The following is an 18,755-nucleotide window of genomic DNA, read 5'->3' on the forward strand; positions in this document are numbered from 1 at the left end:
AGAGAGAGAGAGAGAGAGAGAGAGAGAGAGAGAGAGAGAGAGAGAGAAAATTGAGACTCGTACTTTTTAAAGCCTTTTAGTTGGCTTCGATATGCTCAAAGAATTCTAAATTGCTTTATATCTGACCAAAACCCAATTGCTTCAAATAGTATGAACAACGCTTGCTTATTTTTGGATGCTACTGCATACAAGGATTACATATACGTGTATATAAAATAAATTTTTAATTTCAATACAACATATATTTGCAAAATATAATTAGGTTGGCGGGAAAGTTCTGCCTTTTTTACTGCCTGCCGGTAATATTTCTTTCCAGCTCAAGGCAAACAGATAGAATATGTCATTTTGGATCATATTATTTCGCGTAAATCTCATGGGACATAAGAGATCTATTTGAAGATCCTTCGCCAGTTAATGGTGAAGTCCTATTCTGCGGATAAAGTTCATTTAGGAAATTGCGTTTGGGATGGGTTTCAGAAAGAAAGCAATGGATTTGAAATGTTCAGACCTGCCGAAAGCTCTGGGTATCTCGAATGTCACTATTCCGCTCATTGTCTACTTCAAAGTCAGACGTTGATTTTTAAATGGTTGAATGAAAAATGTCTTCTGGTTTACGTCTATACAAACATGGCAGAGAGCGTAAGGAAATATTTGTAAATTTTCTCTAAAATATTCTCCTTGTCAATTATTTAAATGAAACTTTCTTTTTGCCAATCGATTAGTCGAGCGAAACTTAATGAGATTGCTTCTAAACGTTAACGGAGCAGCTGAGTGTTAAAATAATTAAACGTGTCATTGCTTAAAACCGAATTTGCATAGTTAATCAGGAATATCTTCATTCACTCATTTAGCTAAATTATGGCCGGCAGATGATTATTCTTTTTTTGTTTTCAAAGTTTTTATGTAAGCGAGAACACCTCAATGCATACGAGTTGATAGAAGTTTCAAGATAAAAAAACCTTTTCTTTGCTGACTGAAAAGTGGTTGCGTACACAATAGTTTCGTTTAATACTGTAATAAACTTTTTTATATCATTTCAAATGTTGTTTGTTTGTGTTATTATTCTCGGTTTTTTTTTTTTTTTTGTTTTTTAAATCTTTTAACGCCGTTTTTCTTTGTTTTACAACCGCCAGAAATTTGCGTAAGAAATAAAACAACACGAGCCATTAAATATTGAGTGCTGTGTTCTCTGCTAATGCATTAATGCAAAAAAAAAATTTGTTTTAATAGTAAGACATTTCCGGCGGAGGGGAAAATTTGCTTTCCTTCAACGGCAAAGATATATTTAATCTTTATTTTGATCATGTTATCTTAAGATGAACTCTAAAGTTTATGAAAAGTTAAATGATGCAAATGCATTGTTCAAGTTAGTTTTGAGGAAAGATTTATATTTCCTTAAGTTTCTATGAAGATAACTGAATCATATGATATTTGTTTTAAGTATTATTTTTTATGGGGTAAGAGACAAGTAAAAGCACTATCGTATGCCACGGCCCATTGTCGAATACCCTACACCGTCTAACAGTTATTTATATAGAGAAATTTTAAAATTAGCTGTTGCCTGGGAAGTGGCCAGAGCGCTCATCTTTGGGCCAAAACACGACAGTATACTAAATTTCATCAAAATATCTCTAAAATTGCCACCTACATGCTGAACACAAGAAAACAAAAAACAGAAAGACGGCTTGACGGACGGACAAGCTTAAATCGATATAGAAAGTGGTTCTGAATCGATGATCGATATAATAAACTGTGGATCTATCTCAAGCGCTTTTAAATGTTGCATACAGTCGCACAACTTAATATACTTTTATACCGCAAGTAGTGTAGGGAATACACAAAAGTTTCTATGCTTGCTACGTATTTCATCTACATTGTCCATTGGAATCCATTTTAAAATTTCCAACTATTTCCATCAGCAATATTTCAGTTGTTGTAATTATATTTTGTATTCGTTTAGATATTTTGCTCATATTCCCACGCTCGCTAATGTACGAACATTAGGGATCTTGTTTTTGCAAAAATTTAAAAATAATTTTTCATGTTTAGTTACAGTTGAACAAAGTAAATAAATTTTTGTATACACTTTCAAAGGGTGGCAGTATATTAACTTTGTCTCTCCGTTTGAAATTCTCAGACCTTTTTAAGTAAAAAAGTGTTCTTAGAACCTTGACGTTCTAAGAATGAAATTTAAGGGCGGGCTTAACCTTGTGCCTTCTAGAACTTGGTATAAATATCGCTCCAGACGACTATATAAAAGATCAGAATTAATGTTATTTTATTACGGACTAAGTGAAACGTCGGCAATTAATAAAATACTTCATATGGTTATGTATTGGTTCGAGATACCTCAAGTGTATTAAAGATTCGTCTTAAGTGAATATAATTTAATCTCTCGCTTGTTTTGTGTTTCTTTCCTGTTGTTTCTTTTTTCGTTTCTGCTGACAAATGAAATTTTAATCATATCTGCTTGCAGACACTCTGTAAGTATCGACGAGCAAGGGTATGTACTTATTATTGAAGGCATCTCAAGAACTAAACATATTTTCAACTGAGTTAATTACAAAAACATCTACTAGTAGCAAAATAAAGCAATATAAGTAAAAAAATTATATTTGTTTTGCAGAAATATTTGAAATATGAGTCAATACTTCTTTTAGATTGATCGTTATAAACACACATATACGTCCATTTCTGTCAACGACGATAAATTATTCTTTAACCTTTTTTTTGCCAATTTTTCGTATTGTGGACGTGTGTACGAGGGAATCAATTCCATCAATTCCACACTTGCAATAACCGACAGATGGACGGAGGGTTATCGATTCAGGTCTTTTGACCTGATATTTTTCGGGAAAACTTTGTTCCGTATTTCTGAATATTACACAAAGGTTGGAAAAATAAGTATAGTCCTGTAGTTTGGGATAATGTTTTTATACTCATCAGAATGCAAGCCATAAGCAAAACAAAAATTTATATATATTCTATTGACAATGGGTACAGTGGACCAGTATATAAATATTTTTAATTTTTTTTTTTTCAATAAATTTATGACGTGCAGAAGCAAGTTTTAAAAATCCGCCAAAGTACATAAATTCCTGGCTATTGTCAAATTCGAAGTGCATCTAAGCATGTCCGTCTGTCCATCTGCCCGCCTGCTCAACTGTGTGACATATGTAATCAACATTCTCTCGTTCGCCAATATGAAAATAATGACTATAAACTTGCAGAAGAATTTAAAAATGACCCAAATCGGTCGAAGGACATGCCAGCAATGTAAACAGTTTTACATTCCGTGTTTTTTTTTTCTCGTTACCCATGCACCATGTCCACCAATTTCCAGTTTTATTATGAAAATCGAAAAACCAGCCTCGCCCACCCAATATTATAGAGTAAGCAAAGTTAGTTCAGTCTTTTTTAACATAATTCGTATAGGGATAAAAGATTCGGTCCCAACCAAACATTGTTTTCTCACTTGTTTTCCTTCTTTTTTACTGAAATTTGCGCCAGTTATACTGCGTGCAGATCCACACAAATTATACTTGGGTCGGGAGAAAGGCTCCGGTGTTGGTTGGCTTTCTAACAAGAAGTTTTTTTCTTCTTTTAATAGCTCGCTCAAAGATTACTACTCCATTAGTACAAAGATCTGTCCATTCATCTCTTCAAACTCTTACAGTGATTGCTCTCTTTAAGTTCAAAGCAATTGGCCACAGTTTAATTATTTCCAAAGTTACTGACTATAAACGGCATTGTTTATAAAATTTTAAATAAATTTCAATATTAAGTAAAATGTTTGCGGAAATCTCTTAAAATGTTTTCTTGTATGTGAACGTAAAGTGCAAACAAAAATGAGGAAAATGAGAAAATTAAAAATGTAAATATGAAAAGCAAGCAAAATTTTGTTTGTGTAATCACAATTTATTCACTACTCATATATTAAATGTTTTCAATATCGTATATGTGTATACATATATTGCAAACGCACGCCTGAATTTTCCGCCTCATATATTATTTAAGTAATGCGTAAGAATTCATTAACAATTTCTTTATACTTTTGCCGGTTAAAAGCTGCTTATTTATTTTCATTGTGGTCACAGCTGTTTGTAAATTGATTGAATATGAAATAAGAGGAATAACGAAAAACATGTTATTTGTTGAGAAAATACAAAATAAAATTCCTAACATTTCTGCTAACAAATCATTCAAGATATCATTTCAATTTTTACAGCTTCTTAAACGGCTAGTGTCAGTAAAATTATCCGTCAAGTATTTTCTGATATTGCCAGAGAATTAAAAAATCGAGAAATTGATCGCTCAGGCATGCTCCCTTAGGATCCCCCACTTGATAAGTAACTGAACAATCACTTTTAGGAAAGTTTTCCTTCCTTATGACTTTTATAAATTGTGTTTATTGCAATGAGAATGGCTAGTGGGTTTTTGGAAGTCTTATAAATCCAAAAATTTAAAAGTGAAAATTTTCCATATATGTATATATTTATTCTCTTAGAGAACAACAACAAAAATCATGTTTAATAGGATGCCGACAACAATGAAATAATAAATCAATCGTGAAATAATAATATAGGGTGTCTCATAGTTTAGGCAACATTTAAATTTTTCCGGTAAAAGTTTGCCAAGTTTCTGCGACCGTTTAATGTTAAAATAAATTTGCATAAGAAAGTCAAGATCGGGCGTACCGTTTGTAATTAGAATTAAATCCCAAATCCTCAACTATTACTATTATTGTTAATGAAACTTATAATCCAATCTATAACGAAGCAAAGTAAGATATAACCGATATGGACGATACTTTGATCAAAAATGAATTAATCCTGACTGATCAATAAGTAAGGGGATTATTTAATATTTTTCATAGAGCGTTTCACTAAGAGCAGTTTTTTTCTTCAGTTAACAAGCTTGGTAGAGTCCCAGCAGTCGCGTCGAAATATTCTGTATTCCACATGTGTTATTGAGACGAAGCGAAACCCGTTTATCCTATACAAAGGTCAATTTTAATAACCTAGACCACTTGTAGTACAAAGCTTATGTGGATGTATGGGAGATACAGAAAGTACCGGTCGTTTGAGAATCACTTTTTGAATTGATTTTTCTGTCTGCCTGTTCATCTTGTTTTCTTGTCTTCAACCAAAAATCAACAGGTCGCAATGTTTAAATATTTCCATGGAATTTTGGTAGACCGACGTGCTTTGGCCCAAGGACGAACACTATTGAAAATGGTTCGGATTGGAGCACTTTTTCGGCGACTCCCCATTTAAGGCTTTATTTCGAAAAAAACGTTATATGAATAACTATAGGGTGATGTAGGACATTTTATGGTAAGCCATTGCCCACTATAGTGTTTTTCCTTGTTTTTCTTTTTTTTTCAAAACGGTTAATATACTCCGCAAAGCATTATTTGCAAAATATTGACTTGATTGAGAAAGTCGAAAGCATCTAAAAATCGTCCTGTGCAGACGAAAAAATATCATAAGATATTCGATTTTATTGTCTTGGTCGATTCTTAATATTTGTCATAAGGTATATTCCAGTTTCTTCATCCTGTTTAGATATGACGGGGCAGTGTTCCAAGAAGACATGTGTAGAGTGTCAGTAATATATTTCATTTCTTTGCTGTTGTTTGGAACATACGAATAAATTTAAATCGATTCAAAATGTTGCTGATGATAAAGTCTCTAAAATGAAAAAGAAAAAATGGATTGAATGACATTGTTGTCACCCTTTTTGTTGATATTGTAGTAATCAATCGCGTTGTTACACTTTGCGACAGACATTATGCGTTATCAACAATATTTAATCATTGGCTTTCTATCGTTTCTATCTATTGTTTACTTTTTTGCTGTTACGCTGTATTAATGAACAACCAATGTTTCAATAATTACGTAACAAATATTTATACTTTTTTTTTTTGTATATAGATTAGTTTCGCTGATAAAATGATTGCCAACCTCTTTATGTATAAATAATAAATGACATGACATGACGGCCAGCTATGTCGGTGTGCGTTTGCAGTGAACCTTAAAATTACGCATACGTTCGTATGCATATGAATACAGGCATCCCTCGTGTAACGCAGTTAATTCGTGTTGGGTGTTATATGGAACTTTTCTATTTATTTATTTAACCAGTTAACTTTGTATGACGAATGTTTACATCACGATCCGTCCATTCGTCCATGTCAGATTTCCTCATAAAATTTTGTCATTATGAATACGCATTCGCTATAATAATGTATTTTGAAACGTGTGTGTGTGTATATCAAGCCATACCACAACAACCTAATTTCCTAACATAGTCTATTTTTGTATACGAGCATATTGCTAACGACACAGTCGACTGATCAGCTAACTGATTAAAGTAAGGCCCAATATACAATACTATAGTTTTAATAGTTTTGAAATAATCCAAATCAAGGCAATATGTACCGTGTTATATCGAAACCAAAAAAAAAAAAAAAAAAAAATGGTAGCTTAAATTTCACTCCAAACATACATATCAATAAGAAAGTAAATTACCGACTAATTTTTTATATGAAATTCGTTATGATGAAATGCAAAAATTTAAAAAGATATCCAAAAATTGATTGATTAATGACGATAAAAAAAAATTACAACCGCCATGGCGCGGTAGCCTATTTTCAGTAAAGCTTATCGACTTAAGGATGGGATCAGATATTAGTGCTTTTAAGAGTTTATTCTTGGAACTTATTTCTCCGACTTGATTCTGATAACAATAATAATGCAATTTGCTTACATTTGTTCTTCTTAAAACCGATTTTTGCAACCCCTAATATTAATGATAAAATAAAAATAAAAGCCAAATGCAAAAAAAAAAAAAATCCAGCGGAACACAGTCGAAACCGTGTTGTAATACTCGCAAATTTTCTACCATTTTGCATTGAAACCGAGTTTGTCAAGTACGCGTGTTATGCGAGTGGCGCCTATATATATTTAGATAACAAATTTACTGAGTGGTAATGCATGATTAGTTAGCAGTGAAATGTATTGCATACATTGGTTTGTTATATATATATCGCGCACCTGAATTTGCTCTACATTATGTTATCTACGTAGGTAGATATAATTTTCCTGTGCTTTATTATTTCCAGAAAATTAAGCGGTAATAGTTAGTAACATCAAGATAAGCGTAAAAATGTTGCTAAGAAATGTGTAAGCAGAACGTTTCAAGCTATCACTTATGCTTGATAGTCCATGAAGAGGAAGTCATATATGAACAGTTTAACCATCGAAAAGCCTCGTACCGATGCAATAGTGAACACATTGCAATTGAATGTTCAATAAGTGTGCTACTGAAGAAGAAAGTACCTTTCCAAGTCTGGCAACCATTCGTAGGCCTCTCGAATGCAGTTCAAATGTTCATGAATATTTCATGTATATATTCTTGATCAGATATTGGGAAAGTTTATGAATTCAATTCGAGAAACAAATCACTCACTGTAGTAAAGTTAAAGCTGAATGGCTTTTAACTTGTCCGCCTATAAGCTATAGTAGTGGATATGGGATTAGAATTGGATATACCTCACATTCGTCATGGGGCTTTCGATTCAGAACCAATTCGTGGTCACATGTTTTGTTTAAATACTTTGTACATTTTTCGTATAAAGGGGATGGATGGGTATTTTAAGATTTGCCTCAAAGCATACGCAGCCATCTCGTTATTGTCAATCAGTTTGTATTTTCAATTATCATTTCGAAGCATGTTGTTGTTGTTGTTGTTGTTGTTGTTGTTGTATTCATGCGTAATTTACTTTTCGTTTTCTCTCGCTTCATATGTTTTTCACAATTGAAGAAGAAGAAATTGTTATATTATCAATCAATTTGGAAAAATACAAAAGAGAAAAAAACTTTTTAAAAATCATATGCTAATTAGTTAAATAAATAATATGCGAAAGGTATATGCAGGCCACACATACATACAATATTGTTATTGGAATTTCATTTCAATTTTATAATTGAAACATTCTCTTTGATTTATTATCATGTATCATGCTTTTCTCCCGATTATGGTAATGATTTTGATGGAAAACATTGTTTTTATTACAATTTCTCGATTAATAAGTGTTCTCCGAAATTTAATTTTAACATATTTACATATTTAAAATGACTTACTGATAATACTACTACTAATGCTATTTTTCACGTTTCTCAGGCACATTTATATTGTGTAACATAGCGTAACGAATGTTAAATAAAATAAAAGCAACAAGAGCGTCTAAAAGACGCTGTAGGACGAATTTTGGATACCACCCACTACTAGAAATGTTACTTAATTGCAAAATGTGATTAATTAGGGTATACATCGTGTTTTACAACAGTTACACAAATTAATTTAATTTTTTACCTATTGTTGTTTATATTCTATTGTTTACTCTGGGTACGGTTGGGTAAAGAATTCTTTTTTGAAATTAACTGTAAATCTTGGACTAGTAATGCATGCGTAAAGTTTCCTCTCGCTTTCGCATTTTAATTTCTGCGATTGTGGAAAGTCCAACAGGAGACGAATCGTCGGACAGCTTTGACGATAATGAGTAAATTGTTTCAAATTCCCAGGTCCGATTATTAACAGTGTGTTTCAAAACAAACGACAATATTATTATACTTTTATTGTGCTGGGGTATGAGTTATAAGTTTACTCATTGCTGTAAACTTTTTAAAAAAAATTCCCTCCAGTATCGACATGTGTATGTCGAAATAAATAACAGTAACGATTGTTGTTAATCTTCTATGACGTGGAAAATATAATATATTATGTATATTTTTTTTCTTGAATAAGCAGCAATGCAATTACTCATGTATCAATACGACAGATACATGCGCGTAGCAAAAAAAAAAAAAAATCAGCGGATGCTCACACATGTGTTAGATAATGTAAATAATGTTAAACATAATAATAGATAGATTGTTAGATGAATAATTGAATGAAGAGAATGAATAAAATTCAAATTTGAATATTTAACATTTCAAGACCTCATACACACACACACACAGCGCATACTATTTGATATCTTTTTGCCCGGCTTGCCTGTATACTTTAAAGCGTTTCTCATAAGATACTTTCCGCTAAAGGCCTTTTTTATTATTTCTTCGAAGGGAATAGTATATACATATATATATTTACAGTTTCCGTTTTATTTTGAAATCTCCTTCGTATGTGTACCCAAGTACGCAATAACTTAATGGTCGCGGGTAGTGTAATTTTAAATAAAGTTTCGGAAAGTAGTCAAAGAATAAATGAGGTGACCAAAGGTACTTTTCCATGTACTATAAAGATCTTTTTTGAAGTCTGTGCCATCACCGAACGACGAAGATTATATTCATTCCGTCACAATGTTTGCAACGGCCAGAAAGAAGCTTCACAGACCGAACAAAATATATGTATTCTTGATAAGCAAAGAAGCTATTGACGGCTTCAAATTTAGCAGAAACATTGGACGTTGGCAAGTTAGTACTCAAAATGAGCCAAATTGGTCGAAGGACATGCGTACAGTATTAGGCACAGTGAGGACGCATTTGCTTTTCAAAAGGAATAAGAAGAACGCGTCAAAAACCCTAAAGAATATATAAATTCTTAACCAGTTTCAACTTGGGAATGCAAAAGCGTGTCAGTGCCATCTGTCCGTCTGTGCAATTGTGTGCCATCTGTAAACATTCTCTCGCCCGCAAAAATGATGAAATGGCTTATAAAGTTACAAAAGAATTTGAAAATAAGCCAAACTTTTCAAAGAGCACGGCTTTAACGGTTCACAGGTCTATGTAACGAAAACTGTGAACATCTTTGTTTTCCGTGTTTTTTGCTTGTTACATATAAAGTGCACCACGTACACGATATATATATTTCCACTTTTATTTTATAAATGGAAATATTCTTTTTCTTTCTTTTTCTTCCCTCTTTTTTTAGGATCGCGTAAGGAGTAATAGAGTTTGGAAAATGGCGAAGTGATACGAAGACATTCATATTATCGTCCCTTCGATAATTTGTTTTTAAAATAAAATTAATCCGTATACTTGCTCTGTCAAAAAGTTATGGGCTCATTGCAGTCAAATCGCGTTATTCATCAACTTGGGATTCCGACTCGAATCGATAATAATATCTATCTCCGCTGTCCATTGTCTTACGATTTCGATCTCATGCGAAACAAAAAAGGATTTTCTCATCGTTGAGCATTATTTCATTTTATTTATTTCTTTTTTCAAACGTCAATTCTTAAGCGTCTATCTTTATTTTATCTTACTTTTAGTGTAGGTATATTAAGTTTGTTCGACGAGGACGAATTTAAGCGACCCTAATTTTTTATTATAGCAATCCATTCAGATTAATTGTCTTTCTCTTAATAGTTGCAAATTTCGGAAATAGTCTAATGAGATATTATAACCCCCGTTAATGGTATGCTTTTTGTCCTGTTGAAAATAGTCCGAGACGACATTTTTGTGAAAAAAGTTTGTCATTTCTAATATCTTTCGACAAAGCTCGAAATTTGAGAAGGATTGGATCGGCTCCAGTATAATGATGCTTACAAGCCTCTTAGCATTTATAAGACAACAATGCCTATATATTTTACGATAAAAGTTAATCGACATTAGATTTAAGTCGACATTTAAATTTACTGTAATCAATGTGAGCTATATACGTCTATTTTCTAGAACCTTTTCGTTGTAACAGTTCTCGTGAGAAGAAGGCGTGTCTATGCGATATCAAGAATAAACTTTTTGATATTTTTTAACGAACATAGATAATAACCAGGGCGTTTTTCATGATTGGCCAGCTAAGATTTCGTGGTCACCGTAACACAACCGTTCGGTTAATCTCTATTGCTGAATTAAGTAAATAAAATCTTAATCGTAATAAAATTTCTACATTCTCTCACATTTTCCTTTGAAAATTACCTTCAATTTAAGCTTCTCATTTATTTGTTTCAAGTCATTTAGCTGCAATCACCTCTCTTCCTTTACAGGCGGATTCCATTTGATAGATCTAATAGGAATAGAGGAAGAATTATGTTAAGCGAATTAATGTAGTTTATGTAATACTCACTATTGCTCGACTACATCGTTTTTACACTCCATTACGTTTTACATTCCGTACAGTTCGTAACAGTCCATTTAATTTGTTCTTGCCGGCTGCATTTGCGCACATGCATTAAAGTAACGAAAGCGTGTGCTTACTTCTACTGCAGGAGAACTAAACAATGCTAAGGTTCTGCTTTTATATGAATTGAATAAAAAAAAATATAATAAAATTATAGTTGGTCCTGACCGAATCTTTTATACCCATCACCGTTGTGTTGCCAAAGTTGGCAAAAAAAGTAAAAACTACAGTGGACCTGGGTAATTTTTTCTATTTTCAAAATAAGAGTTTTTCTTGCATAAGCGTGTGGGCGTTTAGGCGTGTTCTTCGAAAAGTTTAATTCATTTTTAAATTCTTTTGAAAATTTGTAGGCGATGTCTTCAGATTCGCCAACGCGAGGATATTTACCACAAATGCTGTACAATCACGCAGCCAAACAGATGGATATGCTTAGGTGCATTCCAAATTCGAAACTGGCCAAGCATTTATATACTTAATGGGGTTTTTCAAGCTTGTTTCTGCCCCTTATATAGGTATTGAAAGAAAAATTAAATTTTGTAATATTGGGTAGGCGCTGCCAATTTTTCCCAGTTTTCGGACAGCCGGTACAGCATCGCCTATAAAATATGCATTCAAATTTTTGTGCATTTGTCTGGTATAGGTTATGAGCTATGAGAAAAAACCCCAATTTTTTCTTTCTTTCGAAAAACGGAGCCATGTTTTCTGCTTACGTGATGCTGTGGGCGTGTGCTTTCACCGATTTGGCTCTTTTTCATTGTCAAGTTGCGTGCAAGAACTTCCAATGTTCCTCCAAAATTTGAATTTGATAGCTTCATTTTTGCGGGCAGGAGAACGCTTACAACTGGCATTGCACATACGAACAGACAAATAGACAAACCGATGAGCCGATATCAAACGCTTAAATCGATTTAGAATTTAATGCTGATTAAGAATACATATATATTTTGTGGGATTTGTGAACGCTGCAAACGTTTTGACGAAACGAACATACCCCTCACAGTTCGGTGAAGGGTTTAAACATAGAAATCTCATCCACTTGGTTATTATAATCATAATATTAAGAACCATATGGAATATGGCTAACCTAATACTTTGTCCCTAAAAAAGAAGAGATTTGTGATATAGAATTTAAAAAAAAAAACAAAAATTACTTATTTATCATTAACCTAAAAGTTGACCCCGTTTGAACTATTTTGCAAACTCTCTTATTGCATATGCAAAATATCATTATAATGCGTTTTTTATATTTTTGCTTCTCTGGAAGTACAAAGCACACAACAAAGGTTAACATACGTCTTTTAGTTTTCTGCTTTTTTTATCTAGAATTTGCCGGCAGTTTTAATAGAATTTAAAGACTAAAAAAGATTGAAATTTCAAAGGGGACGCTAGAGTTGTTAAAATCCACATTTTAGCGATTTTTTTTTTTTTTTTAAATTGATCAACAGATACAACTGAATAAACTGTGTTCTACTTGTCCTCTTCTACACTGTTTATAATATCCTATCAACTTATGTCTGAAAATGGTTTCAAAAAAAAAAAAAAAAAAAAATATTTGTAAAAATGAATTTCTATTAAATTAAAAAAACTTAATGCTAAAATTTTGATGCCCCGTTACAGCTTTCTTCAGCAAATCCTGGGGAAGAGATGTCTGCGATGCCGCAGCAATATGTAGTGGCTGATCCAGGTTCTATCCATACAGGAGTGGAGGTTTTGCAATCTGACGAACATAAACATGCACCTGAACGTTATCCTCTTTCACAGGTGGATTTTGAAAGAGTAAAAACACCGTTTATTATAGGTGTTTGGATACTGTCAGCGAGTATAGCTAAAATTGGTGAGTCTTTCGCGTATGTCTCTCTATTCATCGTAAAATCTAATTTAACCACCATCTGTCTATTCATATAAAAAGTTTTAGTACAGTTTGAAGAATATTGTGACGTAATTAGTTGAACTTTTAGTATTGCGCACAGCCAGTGTCGCAGAGTTCACGCTAGTAATAATTAGTAATAAACTTAGGCTTTGCTGGGAATTTATCGCTTATTTCGGCTTCTAAAGAACCTGCTGGTGAACTAACAGCCTACTGCTGTCATTTGATTTGCATAAAATTTTTGTAGCGCAGGCATTGTGTGCTTGCAAACGGAAAGTCACATCATTACATTTTTAATTTAGATAATTAAAGGCTCAATACTTTTCGTTTCTCTGCTAACAAATAGAATTTATTTGCAAAATTATAGTTAGCAGCGATCTACCGTATCTACGCAGTTATCTATTCATTAGCCTGCAGAGATCTGATTAGATTGGTAAAGGCCAACTCAACCACGAGATTATATTTTTTCTCTAATTAAAAAAAATTGTACTGTTAATAAAATAAAATAAGAAATTGAATAATATCAAGATTGTTAAAGATTTTTTTTATGTACAGAAAAGCATAAAAATTATAAATATTTTCATTATACTTTTTGTTGAAGAGATTACAAGGGGGTTATCATCTTTGTTGTCACTTTTAGGGTAGATAACACTTTCGTGCACGAATTGAAGACCATATTGCTTGCTATGGCAATGTTCAACCTTTCTTTGTTCTTTGTTGAAATTCTCACAGATCATATCAATATGACATACAAAGCTGGAAACTTGCATATGCACGTGTTATGAGAAAGTTAAGGATGAAAATGATACCGGTTTGCCGGTTTTCATGTCTAGGATTAAAGAGAAAAATTTGAAAACCCAACTTTACTCAATACTCAATCTATTATATGATGGCCGTGTGGGATCATTGTTGACCGCCACATATGATTTCTGGATTGTGTCAACCTTGAAACGATATATATCAAGATCTTAAGATTATCTTGGCACTTACTTTGCAAGTCGCACTTGTTTTAATGATTTGCAATATTCAAAGCAATGGGAACATCTTCACTTCACAAGAAGTGAACAAAGTCGTCGTCTTGGTGGGACGAAAAGTAAAATTGCAGGGGAACGCTGACAGCTTAAAGATTTCAAAAGGTAGTGTGTTTAATATTTCAAATGAACATTTGTCCATGAGAAAGTGGGCGTGGCGTTGGCTCACTCTTCGCAATCAAGAAAGATCTCAAAGGGCGAGACTTCAAGGCAAATGTTAGTCTAGAGTTCAGGTCGGCGCAAACACTTTATGGTCCTTGTAGGTCCTTCGACCCTTAATTGTTAACTTATTCGGAGATTTTTCTATATATAGCTTGGGTAATATGCTTTGCTTTAATTTTCTTATTTAGTTTCTTGTATAATTCGTTTCACAGTGAGAAAGAAATTAATTTCATCTCTCGTTTTTTTTATGTTTCTACCAAAAAAAAGAACCAAGCAATATTTTATTTAAAGATTAGCTTTTCTGTCTTAATAGCAGCTTGATTGATTTAAGTATTTTTTGTTGGGATAGTTTTTCCTCACCATTGGTCTCCTTTTGCTACAATTGATTACTCCTTACATGAAAGTACTAAGAAGGGAAACAAATTTGCATTAAACCTTGACTTTCGAGGATAAATTTTATTTACTGACTATAAGAATGACACACTTACGTCATTTTTATGATATTATTACTATTATTATTATTATTATAATTTTTTTTGTACACTAGTGGAATAAATTCTGAAGCTAAAGGCAAAAAAATTGAGTACAAGCAACATTAGCTTTCGGCTAATTTTTATACGCTACATGAGTTGCGGTACATGATATATTGAATTTGTGCGGAGCTGTGTAACACCCAGAAAGGCTTAAGGTAGACCCACCTTTTATTACACCTTAACTTGTCCGTCTATCTGTCCGTTTATGTGAGTAATTCGGGTAAGGGTACCTTTTCAACGACTTATCAACGCATACAAGGATTCTCAAGAAATGTGAACTCTTACATGCCAAAACGCTCTAATTTTTCTTTTTTTTTGTAATGAAAATTTGGGTCTGTTTCTTGGAGATAAGATTTATCATAAATACTGAGACCTTCAAAGAAATCGTTAATATTTTGTGATGAAAATTAGTCTGCAGTAGTGAGTTGGAAAAAAAAAAAATTGACGTAAAATAATCTGGATCAAATAGGTATATTTTTTAGATTCTAACATATACAGCGTCTGTCATGAGAGAGCAAGCCCTTATATGGAGATTAAGTCCTAATTTTTAGCTTTTTTGGACGGAAACTGTAAAATAAATAAATTTTTAGATAGTAAATTATGTTGATGATGTGTTCGTATGTGATGTCATGCGATTTTTTAGGCATTCTCCAATATGCGGGCTTTCACGAAAAGTAACGTGTAATTATTGACAATTAAGTAGCTGTACAAAGACGAATTGGTATAGGATATCTAATGTTCGGTCTTGCCCGACTATAACGTTTTTAGTAGTTGTTTGTATTTCCTTTTTTATGTTTTGTTAGAAATATTTGTTTAAGTATTTAATTTTTTTTGGAGTAATTATATTTGCTTTGGTAATATTTTGTAAAAATTGATAAATCTTCGCTAAAATACACGCAATTTCCAGATCAATTAAAAGGTAAAATATTTTTCATAATAAATTAAGAGGAGAAAATTGCATTTTCAATAATGATAAAATAAATATTTTTCTAAATTTTTTTGCTTAATTACTTCCCATTCATTTGCATGAACCCTTCCGCAAATTCATTGCGTCCGCTGGTTGTAAATCATAATTTCGTATTGTTTAGCGTTGTTGTTCGTTGTCTGTCTGTGTGCCGCTTTGTAAATTGTTATTTTGTTTGGGTATTTATTTCACATTTGATTTCGTTTATTCTCTAAATTGTTTGGAATTTCAATCAACACTAAATGAATTCTGTAATTAGTCGCTTTCGACTTTAGTCATTTAATATCGATTGTATGATATGTTTAGCATAACGAAAATCTAAACAAGTAAACTATGCTCGCTTTAGGCTAATCATGAATACCTAAACACCTCTTATATGTGGGCGAAATAATTTATATTTGTAATAAATTCATTGTTTAATATTAGCACTACCGGATTAGAACGCAAGGACTTATGGACTAGGAAGCTGAAAGTTGACTCTAACTTTCCTTGATTAAGAATTTAAGGTTAAAAATATGTCGTGATCTGTCCACACACAGGCCGATGGTAGATTAAAAGCTGAGACAATCTCGATATCATGTCGAACATTTTTTTATAATTTCGTCTGCAGTTTTTGAATCCGTTGCGATATATCGAAAAATTTACCACCAAAATTTTCGTCGTCTTCACATTCAGTTTAAAAATGGTCTAGATCGGTCAATCTGGTCTACGATGTATGTCAAGTTTTTTTTAAAAGAAATTCTTCTATAAAATAGCGAATGCTTTGAGCTTCTTCGAAACGGAATATATTTATGAGGCGGAAAACTACATGCGGCACTTCTCTCAAGCTTTTTTTTCTAAATTTTTTTTCATTGAATCGCCTTCCAACGAAGAAGAAGAATTTTTGCAACGTATCGGGCAATTTTGAATTCGAAATTCAATTGGCAAAGCTTTTTTTTTTATTTACCTTAACTCGAATGTAATCAATACAATCAATTAGCGGAACTAGTTAACGAGCGATCCTCGAAATCTATGTTACATAAATGTATCAAATCGTTCGGAGAGTGATTTCCTTTTTTTTTCCAACAGAAGATTTAAATGCATTTTTTCGCAGGCAAATTCGCATTTAAGGCGTAATGTCTTCACATATATATAGTTGTTATCGTAATACTTATGTGGGAAAAGTTTTCGTTTGGCTTCTTATACCGTACAGGGCAAGTCAAAACCAGCACGTATTTTAAATCTATTTCTAGCGAAGAGGTTAAAATAATGTTTAAGAAGGAAAAAACTTTTCGGAAGCGTATGGAGGAGACGAATGGACAGAATCTCAGTGGCAAAAGTGGTTTGTGAAACTTTTTTCCGCTTCTTTGCGACACAGTATGGAAGGCCTGTAAGAGCTGATAAAAGCAAAGCAAAGGCACTAGTAGAAGCAAGCCGTTCCGTGACAGCTCTTGAGATAACTGAGAGTTTAAATTTATTGATTTCTGGTACTATTGATAAAATGTTTAGGTGCGCTATAAGGAAATCGACTTTTTTGTCTAAAAATTTTTTTTCGATTTTCTTTTCCACTTAGAAAAAAAAAATGTTTTGATAATGGGGATAAACGATTTTCGGTAAACAGACAGGCTTGAGTAATATTTTTCATCAAGAAAAGATTTCCTTTGAAAAGAACTTTCATTGTCAGTACTGTACTTGGAAAAATGTTTTAAGTTTTCAATAATTATTTTTCTTTTTACATTTTCTATGTTTTCTTTCCTACCACAGGTTTCCATATGACACCCAAATTGCATTTGATCTTTCCTGAATCCTGTCTTCTCATCGTGGTAGGTGTGGTTATCGGTGTTGTACTGTTCTTTGGTACCAATGTAGGTGTTTCTCCCCTAACGCCCAATACATTCTTCTTCTATATGCTACCACCGATTATATTAGACGCTGGGTATTTTATGCCGAATCGTTTATTCTTCGATAATTTGGGTACTATTCTGTTAATGGCTGTGGTCGGTACCATATTTAATATAGCGACGATTGGTAAGTTAAAAAAAAAACAATTTAAGAAAATATCCAAGTATTTAATATTTTTAAGTGTTTAAATGTTTCTCTAATAGAATGGAACGAAAAATAATGTATTTATGTATGTATGCATATAATGCATATGTGTATATAAAATTAATTGTTTGACTCTTGAATGCATCTTCGTATTTATTTAAATTCTTCGACACTCCAGTCTTAATTGCTTCCTTCTATTGGGGATGCATAAAACAATTGTGTCTCAATGAATTTAATAAATTTCAATGAAATTGTGTTAGTTTATGATAGAACAGCGTGCTTCACGTAAGGCCTGCTCTGAGCAATATCAAATGACAGATGTAAATTAATAGTCTTATGTTTCCGCGTATTATTGTTACTTATAGTCGCGACATTTGATTTAATATTGTTTTTATTTTAAAGAAGAAGACTGGCTCAGGGATCTCAGATAAGATGATTGAAATTTATATTTCTATTTTAATAAATGTTATTAATCTCCTGTAATAAAGGACTTCATCCCTGTTTGTTGTTCTGAAATGACTAAACTGAAAGTTTTAACAAATCAGATTTTTTTTTTTTTTTTGCGCTAAGAGTGCCGAAGTTTTTTCGAAGTTTGTTTTTGTTTTTTGGTGTATGATCGAATACTCACAGGATGTGCGCAGGCATCATCTTAGGTTAAGGAAGGGTTCAAGGTAGGGAAGAATGGAAGGAGAGAGTAGTGTTTATGTATGTTCCACTTAATGTTTGATATATTAGACATGACGGGAAAACCCCTGTTGGTAGAATGTTTCAAACGCAGCCAACGCGCTCACAGAATGCCGAGTCGAGGGAGAATGTCGAACGATATATGGGCAATTTCAGGATGAGTGGGTGGCAATGCTGACAAGGGTTCGTAATCTTCTTAAGGGAATTAATTGGTGGGCAAACCTTCTTTAACTCTGTAGAACACTTGCCGTCAATTTACCTACATATGAGCACTGCACACACTACATTACGCCGATGCCCGAAGTTGTCGAGCGTGTTTCGCGATCAAAGAGCACCTGCTCGTTTCGCAGTATGCGCTCGAGCTT

General features: G+C 32.9%; 1 protein-coding gene across 13 annotated transcripts in view; it reads left to right on the forward strand.

Annotated features, from left to right (window-relative positions):
- LOC119633661 (sodium/hydrogen exchanger 3) overlaps window positions 1–18,755 on the forward strand; it is a 58,212-nt gene that overhangs the window by 1,985 nt on the left and 37,472 nt on the right. For all 13 annotated transcript variants that reach the window (XM_038027320.1, XM_038027326.1, XM_038027328.1 and 10 more), the window contains exons 2-3: window positions 12,742–12,958; window positions 17,425–17,688. In XM_038027320.1, the coding sequence (XP_037883248.1) occupies window positions 12,742–12,958; window positions 17,425–17,688 (481 nt within the window). The remainder of the gene's footprint in view (window positions 1–12,741; window positions 12,959–17,424; window positions 17,689–18,755) is intronic.

The sequence above is a fragment of the Glossina fuscipes genome, unplaced genomic scaffold (assembly GCF_014805625.2).
Source record: "Glossina fuscipes isolate IAEA_lab_2018 unplaced genomic scaffold, Yale_Gfus_2 2, whole genome shotgun sequence".
NCBI classification, from domain to species: domain Eukaryota; kingdom Metazoa; phylum Arthropoda; class Insecta; order Diptera; family Glossinidae; genus Glossina; species Glossina fuscipes.